General features: G+C 30.8%; 1 protein-coding gene across 2 annotated transcripts; it reads left to right on the top strand.

The window, feature by feature from the left end:
- The first annotated feature begins 1,077 nt into the window (after positions 1 to 1,077).
- On the top strand, positions 1,078 to 6,462 carry LOC131037992 (fructan 6-exohydrolase). Of its 2 annotated transcripts, XM_057970259.2 has the most exons (10): positions 1,078 to 1,232; positions 1,352 to 1,631; positions 1,759 to 1,767; positions 1,863 to 2,725; positions 2,927 to 3,088; positions 4,440 to 4,681; positions 4,785 to 4,875; positions 4,972 to 5,971; positions 6,050 to 6,135; positions 6,235 to 6,462. In XM_057970259.2, the coding sequence occupies exons 2-8, from the start codon at positions 1,448 to 1,450 to the stop codon at positions 5,155 to 5,157; spliced, it is 1,737 nt and encodes a 578-aa protein (XP_057826242.2). In that variant the 5' UTR covers positions 1,078 to 1,232; positions 1,352 to 1,447; the 3' UTR covers positions 5,158 to 5,971; positions 6,050 to 6,135; positions 6,235 to 6,462. The 2 variants fall into 2 exon arrangements, with proteins under 2 accessions (XP_057826242.2, XP_057826243.2); XM_057970260.2 differs by lacking the exon at positions 1,759 to 1,767.
- Positions 6,463 to 14,871: the final 8,409 nt, after the last annotated feature.

The following is a 14,871-nucleotide window of genomic DNA, read 5'->3' on the forward strand; positions in this document are numbered from 1 at the left end:
AACATATTCTATTAACAAAATTTAATATTACCTTATAAATAATAAAGCACGTTCAATTATTAAATCATGTTCCTGCTATTTATAGCTTTTTATTATTATAATATTATCTACATAAATACAAACCATAGACGACTTTTCGTCTTTCATGTGTGATAAAAATATAATGCAAGAACATGATTACAAGATATTTTTCTCAAACATTTTTTGTGGGATGAATAAATTTATTAACTTTTTATATTAATTAAAAAATAATAATACAATATTTTCTATGATTTATTACTTATGCTGTTTAGAAAAGACTTACACATTATTTGATAGAAAGATATTAATATTTAAAGCTAATTGAACATGGGAAACCTTGGTTTTAGGAGTAAATATTATATTTTTATTAATAAATATTAAAATCAAGTAAAGAGATTAAAAATATATATGAAATTTCATATTATTATTTTTTATATTAAATATATATTAAGAATAATAATAATTTTTTAAATGAAAACTAATTATATAAAGAAGCATTTTACAATGATGTAAAATAGTTTGATATTTTAAATATAATTTTTTTTATTTTTTTCATTTTTTCTTACATTATGACATAATCAATACAAATAAGTATTAAATTTAAATAACAATCAAATATTAAAATATATATGAAATAAAAAATTAGAATTTTAAATGAAATATTTAATAATATTAATAATAATAAATGAAAACAGTTATATTGAAAAGCATTCGCTAAAGTTATAAAAGAGTTTTCTATTGTAAATTTATTAAAAAACATTTTTACTTTTTCACACTAAATAATGAACATATATACAAACCAATACAAATAAAAATGATAAATATTTTTAAAAAATTCAATAGAACTACAAACAACATATATAAAAAAAATAAAATTACATTTTATTATCAAATAAAATTTACTAAATCAGCCCAAAATTCAAATAAGAAGATAAAAAATAAAATAAAAAAAGAAATAAAAAAAAATAAAAAATTGTAAAACTAATGAATTAAGGTGTGAAAGTGAAATCTGTTTTCAAACAAAATAAAAGTAAACAAGGTAATAAAATGGTGGAACCTTGAGGTATAATTTTAGAATATTTTATTTTTCAGTCGTATGTCTCAAGAGTGGAATAGAGTAGTCTATTGGCAAAATGAGCTCCTTGTTGGTAACATTTGGGGATGGATTTATCTCATCTGTTAGACCAATTAATTATGGAGGATAAGAACGGGTGAGTCAATTTTATTTTTTTTTTCTCAGGTCATGCTTGCTTTGTATTTCTGATCTGTGATTAATAAATTAATGTATGAAAAAAGAAAAAATTTAAATTTTTTCTTGTTGTATTCCCAGATTTGATCTCTGATAAAAACGCTCAGAATCGATAACAAACTAGAAACCCACTGGCATCACTTTTACTATAGTTGTTTGTCCCCTGTTCTATAAGCGATGGGGTTTCAGAATCTCAAAGTCTGTGCAGCTTCTGTAATAAGCTTCACTTGGCTATGCCTAATTACTTGCGCGAGCACAGAGCCTTTACAGATGGTGCACAATTTGGATACCCTCATTACAAATGTTGAACAACTGTATCGCACTGCATATCATTTTCAGCCTCAGAAAAACTGGATGAATGGTTCGTTTACTTTACAGAATCCTTGATTTCTGTTCTTAAAATTGCCAAATGAATGTGCTGGTCTGATAAATTGTGTTTTGGATTGGCTTTTTTTGATATGGAACGCGCTTTTGAAAACGATGAACAGATCCAAATGGTGAGTTCCCAACAGAGATAATTTAGGCTATTTGCTTTTCATAATTCATAATTTGTACATTCAAATTTGAGGAAGAATGATATGTTTTGTTACAGGACCCATGTTTTACAAAGGTTATTACCATTTGTTCTACCAATACAATCCGGAGGGACCTTTTTGGGGTAACATTGTGTGGGGACATTCTGTGTCAGAGGATCTGGTGAAGTGGAGGTCTTTGGATGTAGCATTGGTGCCTAGTGAATGGTATGATATAGGAGGCTGTTGGTCTGGATCAACTACTTTTCTTGAAGGTGGGAAACCTGTTATTCTTTACACAGGAATTACCAATGCCTCAGAACAAGTACAGAACATGGTAGTGCCTAAAAATTTGTCAGATCCTTTCTTAAGAGAATGGGTTAAAATCCCTGAAAACCCTATTATAGTTCCAAATAGGGGCATGGATGCGAAAAATTTCAGGGACCCAACAACTGGATGGTTTGACTCTGTGGATATGAAGTGGAGAATTGTTGTTGGTGCATTGGAGGGAAGAAGCAGGGGAATGGCACTTTTGTACAAGAGCACTGATTTTATCAAGTGGGAGAAGGTCAAACATCCTCTGCATTCCTCTGAATCTTCAGGAGTGTGGGAATGCCCTGATTTTTATCCAGTTCTTGTTTCAGGAAAGCAGGGTTTGGATACTAGTTTTGTTGGGTCTTCTGTGAAGCATGTTATGAAAGTTAGCTTGCTAGAAACAGGATATGATTATTATACTGTGGGGAGCTATTTGGTGGATGAAAATATATTTGTTCCAGATAAGGGGAGCCAGGATGATGAATTGGAATTAAGGTATGACTATGGAAAGTTCTATGCATCTAAGAGTTTCTATGATGCGAGTAAGAACAGACGGGTTCTGTGGGGATGGATCACTGAATCTGATAGTCAGTCAGAGGACATTATGAAAGGGTGGGCTGGTTTGCAGGTACTGCCCACATTCTCTGATTGAACAATACTTTTAGTTGTGTTTTTGGAAATAGTTTGTCCCCATTGTATTAGCTTTATTAATGTTTGGCCTCTCCACTGAACCAGAATCTGAATAAAAGGTTACAAGACAATGTTTTATTAAAGTTTTTTATTTGAAGATAGTTCAGACTTCATTTTTCTTTGTTGATGTTGTGTTCAGGGGATTCCAAGGACCATCTGGCTGGATGATAGCACAGGAATGAACCTGATGCAGTGGCCTGTTGCAGAAGTGGAATCTCTTCGTGGAAAGAAGACAGTTAAGAATAATACTATTCTCAAAAGTGGGGAGGTTGTAGAAATCTATGGGGTAACAGGTGCACAGGTATTGTTTTTCTTATACAGCTGCTTTCACATGAACTTTGAGGTTGAAGAAAGTTTCTAGATATGGTGATAATATTGGTTTTAGGATTGTTATGGACCTATTTTCAGTGAGATTAAAGAATTAGTTTATGTTCTTGATTAGATTTTACCTTTGTTGATGTTGTTTATTTATCTTAGATAAATTTGTGTTAAAGGAAGGTATCTTTATTTGTTTGATAGAATTGGTGATATAAATAAAATAAATTTGTCGGGAATGATCTTTTGACATCTTTCATATAATAAAACCTATTAAATTAATTCTTACTTCGGAATTTTAATTTTACTTTCATAGCTAAAGAAATGAATAATCATTTCCCTTAACTATACATTGATATAAAAATAATTCTGAAATTTTCACTAATTTCCAGAGGAAACTGGTCATGAATCTTGCCAAAATCTTAATGCTTCTGGGCAAGAATCATTCCTTAAGAGAGGTTTATTTTAACCTTAACCAGGGATCAGCTACTATTGGCCTCAATGAACAAATAATTACACAGTTTTTATGGGTGAAAATGACTTAAGTTCTGCTCTATTTAACAAGACTCTTATAGACTCTGTTTCACTTTCTCTAACATACATTTGACTTTGGGCATTTGAGCCTTTATTTGTATGAAGATCTTTGTTTTAACTGGAATAGTTTAAACAGTGTAAACCTTTGTGTTGAGCATAAACAGGCTCTTTGAGATTAAAACGTTCCCAATTACAAAAGTCCTCACTACATACAAACATTAAATCTGAGGTTCAATACTAACAATGAAGGTACACACAAATTTAAAATATTATTTTAAATTTTTTGTATTTAAATAGAATAGGTTAAAAGTTTTAGTAGTCTTTTATCTTAATTTGGCATTCTAAAAGATATATTGGATTTTGAAGATTTGTTTTGGGTTTCTTTGTATGTCATTTAAGAGCATATAGCCCTTATTTTGATTTCTGAATAAAGTGGAAAGAGTAATTATGCAGGTAAGGGTCAAGAAGTGGTCATTTTTAGGTGACCTCTGATTCCTAGTGAGCAAAATTTGCAGAACTGATCCATTAAATATTTCTCCAAAAAATGATCAAATAAATAACACTCCTTCAATTAAATATATTTTTTTAACTACTATTTTTAGAAACACACAACAAGAACATAACTACTGTTATACAAGCACACAACTAGGGCATAACTATTAGTTCAAAGTTTTTAGGGCTTTATGATTTGCTGAACTTCTGTTATTCAATTTAATAATAATTTCCCTTATTCTCTAAACTTTCTCTTCGCTCAAAAAAAATCTTGAAAATAATTTGCTGCTAAATTTTTTATGTATTATCAGATGGATGTGGAGGTTTCATTCGATCTTCGGAAAATGGAAATTGAAGAGGTTGAAGAGATGGACGCAAATGCCACTGCTCAAGAGTTGTGTAGCAATACTGGAGTATCTTACAAAGGTGTTGTTGGGCCATTTGGGCTGCTTGTATTGGCTTCCAACGATCTCACTCAATACACTGCTGTGTTTTATCACATTATTTCACATCAGAACAAGTTGAAGCTACTAATGTGCAGCGACCAGAGGAGGTAACTGTTACCATAAGTTTTATGATTGTTAGGGCATGTACTCTTGAGTCTTGTGTGGTAGTTATAATATGAAAAACTCACCAAAAAAATAAAATTCCTGCAGATCGTCAAGCTTGAAAGATTTGGATAAAACAACTTATGGATCCTTTGTTCCTCTAAATGACCCAAAGAAGATTGTTTCATTGCGAGTGTTGGTGGGTTGTGAATTTTTCAGTTAGATCAAGAAATGTAATATACAAGGATTTTTATTTTTTTGTATGTACTGAATACGTAGAAGTTGTGATGGACAGGTTGATCATTCAATTGTGGAGAGCTTCGCAGAAGGGGGAAAGAGTTGCATAACATCTAGAGTTTATCCAACGTTAACAGATTTGCATTTGTATCTCTTCAACAATGGCTCTTCTACAATTCTTTGCAACCAGTTAAATGCATGGGATATGAAAACTACTGACAATGTTTATAATTTTGAAATATGAAAAGTTTGAGCAGATTTTTAAAATCTGTTACTTTTTTTCATATTTTTAGATAAAAAAAATTTGCACACAATCAATCCAGACGCATCAAAAGAATCTTTAAAATTTGTTACCTTTCCTCATATTCCTAGACAGGGTTGACATATTGTGGATCAACAACATTTACCTATGATCTTTTCTAACATGTTGGAAGAGTTATTTGTGGAGGATAGAAATGTGTAATTTATTGTTTTTTGAGGGGCCGGTTTCCTTCTTGCTTTGTATTTCTCTGTGTTTAATAAATTTTTAAGCCGAGAGGCTTCTACAATGACAGCAAATTTATGCGTTAACATTTGGGGGTTTTCAATAATTTTGACGGTCGTTTGGTTTTCAATTATTTAAGGTTTAAAATAATAATTAACTAATATACAAAGTAAAATAATAATTAACTAATATAGAAAGTAAAATAATTAATAGATTAATAATTGTGCAGATGCAATGTGAGATAGAGGTATGTAATATTGTTTTATAGATTTCATATTGTTGTCATATTGTAGGTTTGTTGAGTCTATTTTATTTGCAGAATCATCAACATATTAATATTCAACTTTTGGAAAGATATCTGCATTGATTCTTTGTATAGTTGTGTGACGGGTGAAAATATGGAGACATTTACAACCGACAATCAAAGGAGAATATTGGAGTACCTTTTCGCGAGTGGAACGAGAAATCCATGTTTGGAGGAAATAGAGCGCATTACTGCAGATCTGCAGGGCCATGGTCATGGTCTACTGGTTTCAGAATGCCACTGCCAGAGAAAAATGGATGAAAAAATCATGTGAGTAGCCGAACAGATTCATGTTGTTGTTGTTTACATTATTGGTTTTAAAACTAACCTAAAAAATGCATATTTTAGCCTCAAGATTGCCTTCAGTATTGAAGGCACCAAATTGGACTTCTCTTTTCCGTTCGAAGAGGTCATCTGAGAAAAGCTATGCACAGGTATGAAAGCGCGTTGACATAGTTTGGCCTGTCTTTTAAATTATATGTTTTATTAATAAGATTGTTGTAAATTTCTGAGTGATGTGTATTAATAAGCAGGAAGAAGAAGATCACAGGTATTCATCGGTAGATCCATCTGACGTGCGAACTTTGGAATTATTTCCTCTGCATCCCGGTCTGTGACGGTGTTGGCAAGAATGGTTTTGCTTTTGCTTTTGCTTTTGTGTTAGGGTAGAATCCGAATAATGATGTAACAATCGCATGCTCCATATTGCTGCAGTGTTACGAAATATTTTATATATGAAATTTCAATGATTTATATTTTCAGTTTTCCGAATTTAGGTTGACAGTAAATACGGTTTAAATTCTGTTTTTAAAAAAAGGTGTTTAGAGAAGGTTCCTAATATTTGGATACAAATTCTAATATCTTATCTTTAATTTTTACTTATAAAATAACTTTAACAATTCTATTAATCAAAATACCTTCTAAACAGTTAAAATAAATATTTTTCCTTATAATCTATAAATAGATCTTTTAAATATATCACTATTTATTTATTTCCTAGATTATCATTAATCTAGAGATATACTTTTTTTAACAAATAACAATTATCTTTTTGTTTTTCTCTAAATTATTATTTGATTGCTCTATGACCTCTATTTTAATTAAAGTTACATTCTACATAATTAAGCAGAGAGGCTTCTACAGTTGTTTGGTTTTCAATTATTTAAGGTTTAAAATAATAATTAACTAATATAGAAAGTAACATAATTAATAGATTAATAGATTTGGTTTCCAAAATAGTTAGGAGACAATTTCACTCCATTCGATAATTAAAAATTGCAAAAATGGTAATGCACCATTCTTCGAAGGGATCAATTGTCCAGCTTCAATGTGAGATAGAGGTATGAAAAGGATACAAATTCAATCTAAACTTGGATACAAATTCAATTTAAATTTTGTAACACTAATATTTGTCTGTTACAAATCTGGAAAATGGTGAAGAAAATAGTCTAAACGATTGTAACTCGGAGGGGCAAGAAAATGGTCTAAACGATTGTAACATAGAGGGGCAAACTCCTCCACCTGCATTTCGTGTACAACCAAGCCAGTCAAACTTGCAAGGCAGTGGATTTTGAAACCCTAATCCTAGAGATTAGGGTTTTTGCTCCGCTTTTTGTTTCTCCATAGATTTGTAAGGTGTTTACCTGCATGTACGATGATGTTTCTTTGTGGACAAAAACACATATTTTTATACCATAAATGGATTTGCAAATAAAGTATCTGTAAAAAACCTTGTTCTCGTAATTATAGTGAAAAAAAAAAGAAGTTATGGTTGTAATGGTAGTTTTTAATTCTGGGAACACTTTAGCAATGTCTAGATTGTTAGAAGTTTTCCTGGCTGATTGATATAGTGCTAAAACAATCAGAATGCATATTTGATTATATATATTAATTAATTAAAAATTAATTTTCTATTTAAAAAATAAATAAATATTATCAAATTTGCATTTAACTCATAAATGTGCATGGTGACTATTAGGTCAAATCAGTATAGAAAGATTTTCAGCTATTTTTTCTAACATTAGATATTACAAATTTAAATACATAAGATCAATAACTTTTTAAAATTTGTAAAAATTAAAAAAACTAAAAAATAGATATCCTATTTTCAATGCATCATTTTATTTTAATATCTCTTTGGATCCATGAAGGTGAGTCCAAATTTACCAAAAAGATTGAATGAAAATAATGAGTAGTTTTAAAGAAGTTTAATCTACTTAATAAGAATGATAAAAAGAAAAGTAATTAATTAAAAACCGAAAAATGGATATCCTATTTTCAATGCATCATTTGGTTCTTGATGGATTCTTTAACATTTATTCATTTGTGAATTTTTCAATTTGAAAAGATTTAGGGTTTTCATATAATGTTTGGTTTTGTTGTATTTAATTTAGGATTTTGCATTTTCTATTTTTGTATATGTTGCATAATATGTTTTCATTATGAATAACTTGTAAATCTATTTTACAACTAATTATTGATTCATTTAACAATTAAAGACAATGAATTTATTTCAATTTTAAAATCTAAAATGATTTGCATGCAAAAAGAAAAGGTAGAATAAAAATGTTATATATCTAAATTAATTAAAGGTTATGAGTAAGATAATTTTAATTATAAGACACTTTGAACTATTTTAAAATGTCTATATTTTAATTATAATAAACTTTGAAGCTATTTTAAAATGTATTTATTTCATTAGAACAAAGCTTCATGGTAATTATTTCAGAAAAAAAAATCAAAATAAGGAAAAACAATATTCATAAGAAAAGTACATAATATTAAAGACTTTTTAAATATTTTATAAAAAATGATTATAAGTGTTATGAATGCATTATCCTACAATAGTTACCTACGAGCCTTACCTTCAAACTAAACTCTAATTAACTATAACCTTAACCCCTAAACCTAATCTCTCTAATTGAATGTCAGCCCTAACCTAACCTTAAAGTTAACTCTAACAATATAATTTTTAAATTTTTTAAATTATATCATAAAGGTTAAACTCTACATTAATATTTTGGTTTGATTACCATTAGGCTTTGATAAACATTAAAATCATACTCTAATCATTGTTTTAGTTTTAAATTTATTCTAAAGCTAATTATTGATTCATTTAACAACATTAAAAAATACAAAACCTAACTATAATGAAAACCTTACCATAATTAAACCCTCACCTCGACAATATCTCTAATCTAGACCTGATTGAACTCTAAACCATAACTTGACCCTAAACTTAAATATAACCTTAACTTCACCCTTACTACAATTCTAACCCTAACCCTTAACACTAACACTTAACCTATGATACAAACCCTAACCCTTGAGATAACCCTAAACGTAACCCTAATCCTAAGCCTAACCATAATCTTAACCTTATCCCTAACCTTAACCCTAACCATGATATAAATCCAAACCCTAACCATTATCCTAACCCTAACAATGATGTAAACCCTAACTACAATCCTAACACTAACCCTTAACCCTAACTCTAACCCTCTAATATAAAACCCTAAATCCAAAACCCTAACTCTAACATTAAACCCTAAATCCAAAACCTAACCATTAACCTAACCCTAACAATGATGTAAACCCTTACTGCAATCCTAACCCTAACCATTAACCTAACCCTTAAAGAGATGCAAACCATAACCATTAGCCAAACCCTAACCCTAACCATGTTGTAAATCCAAATTGTACCCATTAACTTAATCCTAACAATGATATAAACCATAAACATAATCCTAATCCTAACCCTAACCCTATGATATAAACCTTAACCTTTAGCCTAACCCTAACAATGATGTAATCCCTAACTACAATCCTAACCCTTAAAACCATAACTCTAAGCCTCTAATATAAACCTTAAACCCTTAACCCCAATCCTAATGTTGTGAAATAAACCCTAAGCCTAAACATAAAACTAACCATAATCGTAAATCCTCATCCTAATCCTAATCATAATCCCATGATATAAAGCCTAACCCTAGAAATAATCATAACAATAACACTGAATACTAATCCTAACAACAATTGTAAACCCAACCCTAACCTTAACCCTAAATCCAAAACCTAACCATTAGCCTAACCCTAATGATGATGTAAACTCGTACTACAATCCTAATCCTAACCATTAACCTAACCCTAAAAGTGATGCAAACCATAAATATAAATCCAAACCATAACCATAACAATAAATATAAACCATAACCCTAGAAAAACTCCTAAATGTAACCCTAAATCCTAAGTCTAACCATAATCTTAACCCTTTCCCTAACCTTAATCCTAACCATGATATAAATCTAAACCCTAACCATTAGCCTAACCTTAACATTGATGTAAACCCTAACTATAATCCCAACCCTAGCCCTTGACCCTAACTCTAACCCTCTAATATAAACCCTAACCCTAACATTGTGATATAAATCGTACCCCTAAACATAAAATTAACCCTAATCTTAAATCCTAATCCCAACCCTAATCCTAAGCCCATGAAATAAACCATAACCCTAGAAATAATCATAACAATAACATTAAATCCTAACCCTAACAATAATCGTAACCCTAACCCTAATTCTAACCTTAAACCCTAAATCCAAAACTTAACCATTAACCTAACCCTAACAATGATGTAAACCCTTACTACAATCCTAACCCTAACCATTAACCTAACCCTAAAAGTGATGCAAACCATAACCATTAGCCAAACCCTAACCCTAACCATGTTGTAAATCCAAACTGTACCCATTAACTTAATCGTAATAATGATATAAACCATAAACATAATCCTAATCCTAACCCTAACCCTATGATATAAACCATAAATCCTTAGCATAACCACAATCTTAACCCTAGCCCTAGCCTTAACCCTAACCATGATGTAAATGCAAACCCTAGCCATTAACCTAACCCTACAAGTGATGCAAAACACAACTATAACCCTAACCCCTAACCCTACACATAATCCTAAGTATAACCATAAGCCATAAGCCTAAATATAATCTTCACCTCGACCCTAACCCTAACCATTAATGTAAACCAATGATGTAATATCTATCTATAATCCTAACCCTAACCCTTAACCCTATGATATGAACCCTAACCATAGACATAACCCTTACCATAATTCTAAATATTAATCCTTTGAACCACAATCATAAACTTAACCATAATCGTAACCCTGATGCTAATCCTAACACCAACGTTGTGATATAAACGTTAACCCTAAATGTAAAACTAACCATAATCATAAATCCTAATCCTAATCCTAATCCTAATCCCATGATATAAACCCTAAACCTAGAAATAATCATAACAATACTACTAAATCCTAAGCCTAACCATTAACCTAACTCTAAGAATGATATAAACCCTTACTGCAACCATAACCCTAACCATTAACCTAACCCTAAAAGTGATACAAACCATAACTCTAACTCTAACCCTAACCTTGACCCTTAACCTGAGTATAACCCTATGATATACATCCTAACCCTACACATAATCCTAACCATAGCCATAAATCCTAAGCCTAAACACAGTCTTAACCCTAACCCTAACCCTGACTCTAACCATTAACCTAACCCTAACAATGATGTAAAATCTATCTATAATCCTAACCCTAACCCTATGATATAAATCCTAACCCTAGACATAACCCTAACCATCATTATTAATGTTAAGCCTAACCACAATCTTAAACTTAACCATAACCCTAACACGGTGATGTATAAACTGCAACCCTAAACATAAAACTAACCATAAATGTAAATCCTAATCCTAACCACAATCTTAACCCTAACCCTAATCATGATGTAAATCCAAGCCCTAACCATTAAACTCACCCTAACAATGATGTAAACCCTACCTATAATCCTAACCCTAACCCATAACCATAACGACCCTAGCCCTATGATATAAAGCTCCTAACCCTACATATAGTCTTAACCATAACCCTAAATCCTAAGCCTAACGACAATTTTAACATTAATTGTAACACTAAACGTGATGTAAATCCAAACCCTAACCATTAACCTAACCATAGAAATGATGTAAAGCCTAACTATAATCCTAAACCTAATCCTTAACCCTAACCCTAACCACAATCATAACCCTAACCTTATGATATAAACTCTAATCATAGAGATAATCCTAACCATATACCTAAAAATTAAGCCTAACAAGAACCTTAACCCTTACAATGATGTAAATCTAAACCCTAACCATTAACCTAACCCTAACAATGATGTGAACCCTAACTATAATTCTAACTCTAACCTTAACCCTAGACATAATCCTCACCATAATGATAAATCCAAAGCCTAACCACAATCTTAACCCTATCCCTAATCTTAATCATGAAGTAAATCCAAACCCTAATAATTAACCCAACCCTAACAATGATGTAAACCCTAACCCTATCATAGCCCTATGATATAAACCATAACCCTACACATAATCTAACCATAACCCTAAATCCTAGCCTAATCACAATCTTAACGCTAAACATGATGTAAATCCAAACCCTGACCATTAACCTAACCTAAACAATGATGTAAACCCTAACTACAACCATAACGCTAACCCTAATAGCAAGACAAAATGAACCCTAATCCTTATTGAATTAGGCCTACTATTTTGATTCCAATCCTAACTATAATTATAAATCTAGAATTGAACCAAATGGAATCCTAAACTATACAACAATATATATATTGAAAACAATTTATGTCATGTCTTTCAATTCATGATGCGACTGCTACTAGCTTATATATATTTAATAATATATATAGAATAAGCTGAGAGGTATCCTTCTCGAGGCGCCTATTGCACTTTAATGTTGATAAATCAATTAAAAAATAGGCGCCTCTAGAAGGATACCTCTCGGCTTATTCTATATATATTATTAAATATATATAAGCTAGTTATCTTTTTTTTAAAAAGAAAGTTGTTTTGTTAGTTGCTTTAAGAGACTCAAGTTCATGTCAATAGTGTGGTTGATTTAGAGTAAAATAAATAAATATTCAAAAAACAATAAAGTAAAATTGTTCTATTATATTAAATTTGATTTTTTGCAAATTCTTTTCACAATATTAAAATCAGATTGGATTATTTACAACAAAAAAGAAATCTAAGTATCTTTTTGTTTTCAAAGGGGTAAAAATTTCTTCAACACAAAGAGAATTACATAGCAAGAAGGGCCAAAAGTCCAACAAAGAACATAACATTAAACACCACTATCTGCATCAACTAATTACTCCAACATGTGAGACAAATCCAAAGATAATTGTCCCTTATCCACAATATTTCAACCATCCCTTCGATCAAAAGCCCATTTGGCCAGGCAGTTTGCTACTCCATTCCACTCCCTAGGAATGTGAGTAAAAGTAACAAATTCCAAAGGCCTACACAACTATAAAATTTCTCTAATAACTAGGGCTATGTGCCAATTAACATCATCAAATTGTTGTTCATTCAACATAGTCACCACCACTTGCAAATCAGATTTACAAATAATCATTTTTCAGCGAAGAACACAACCACTTTTCGTGGTAGACAAATTGGCAAGAGCCTCCATGTAATTATTTGTATAAAATCCTTTATAAATTGAAAATATAAACTGAACAAGGCCAAAGCTATCTTGCCCTACCCCACCAATGCTATCATGACCAGGGTTCTCCCTAGAAAACCCATGAATATTTATCTTGAAAACCCCTTGAGGAGGAGGGTGTGATTGACCCATTTGATTTATTTTTCGCAAAGGTTGTTTGCACCTATTTCGCTGAGCCTACTTACAATTTGTGCCAAGAAAAGGAGCAACTCTCTAAATAGAAAAATTGAATTGATTGTAAATATCATCATCTCCATGGTCCACATCATTAGAAAGATCATGTTGTGCCAAGAAAGTGTCATGAAGAGTGTGAATAATTTTTCACTACAAATGTTGAGCAACCATTCTAGCATCTTGAAAGGTCTGTCGATTTCATTCCAACAAAATATGCCAAATAATGAAAGTGGGTCCAAGAACCCATGCAACCTAAAGAAAAGAAGTTTTAACCAAAGGCTTACCCCAATGATCCCAAAACTTAGTCAAAGAGGAGGCATGCCAGTAGGTATGCTTTGAAAGTCCCCATTAGAGGTGCCAAATCTTCCAAGAGAAAGAACACTAAAAGAAAATATGAGGAATACACTCTTCACTCCTACAACATAACACAACACACACATAGAATGACCATGGAAGCTCGCTTGTATAAATTATCCCAAGTAAGACATCTATTTTGAACCACCAACTACTTAAAAAAGTTGCATTTGGGCCAAGATAATTTGTTCCATACCTATTTCCACTAGGGAACCCTTATACTCCCAAACAATTGCCTATCAAGCTCCAAGTATAAATGAAGTGCATTCTGAATTTGTATAAATAGTGTTTTATTGTAGTAATTGTCAATCACTACTCATAAATAACTTTAAATTTTGATGATTTGTAGTCATATTTGCAAGACAAACAATAAGTAAATAAAATTTTACAAATACATAATTAAATATATTTAATGTAATTTTAAAAAACAATAATTTATAACTCAACAATATAATTTTATAATAAAAGAATTTACTTAGGAAGTTAATTTTCATATTAATTTTTTGCTCTTGAATGTCTAAATAGTTCACTATTGTAATAATTTTTTAGTCATAGATAACTTGAATTTTTACTAGTTATATTCAAATCATTAGTTGTAGATGAATTGTAGTCATATTTAAAAGACAAACAATAAGTAAATCAAAAAATTTAACAAATAGGTAATTAAATATATTTAATGTAATTAAAAACAATAATTTCAAAATCTTCTTTTATACTTAAGAAGTTAATTTTCATATTAATTTTCAACCTCCATTCAGTCAAACAACCACAAAGGGTAAACACTTACATACAAAGACTTTTGTAGAAGCATGGAGCTCTCTCGGCTCTCATTTAATTCCAAAGTATCTACTTTAATTATTGCATGCAATCTACCCAAAAAATGTGTAATATAAAAAACATTCATATTTTATTTTAAGAATTTAACAGGATGAATTAGATCTTTTGACAAATTTTTATGAGAAGATACCAAAGAGAGAAGAGTGAGAAGTGGAGGCAAACCAAGGTTTGGTGATATGCCTATGGAGGAGGA

The sequence above is a fragment of the Cryptomeria japonica genome, chromosome 3, assembly GCF_030272615.1.
Source record: "Cryptomeria japonica chromosome 3, Sugi_1.0, whole genome shotgun sequence".
Taxonomy (NCBI): Eukaryota; Viridiplantae; Streptophyta; class Pinopsida; order Cupressales; family Cupressaceae; genus Cryptomeria; species Cryptomeria japonica.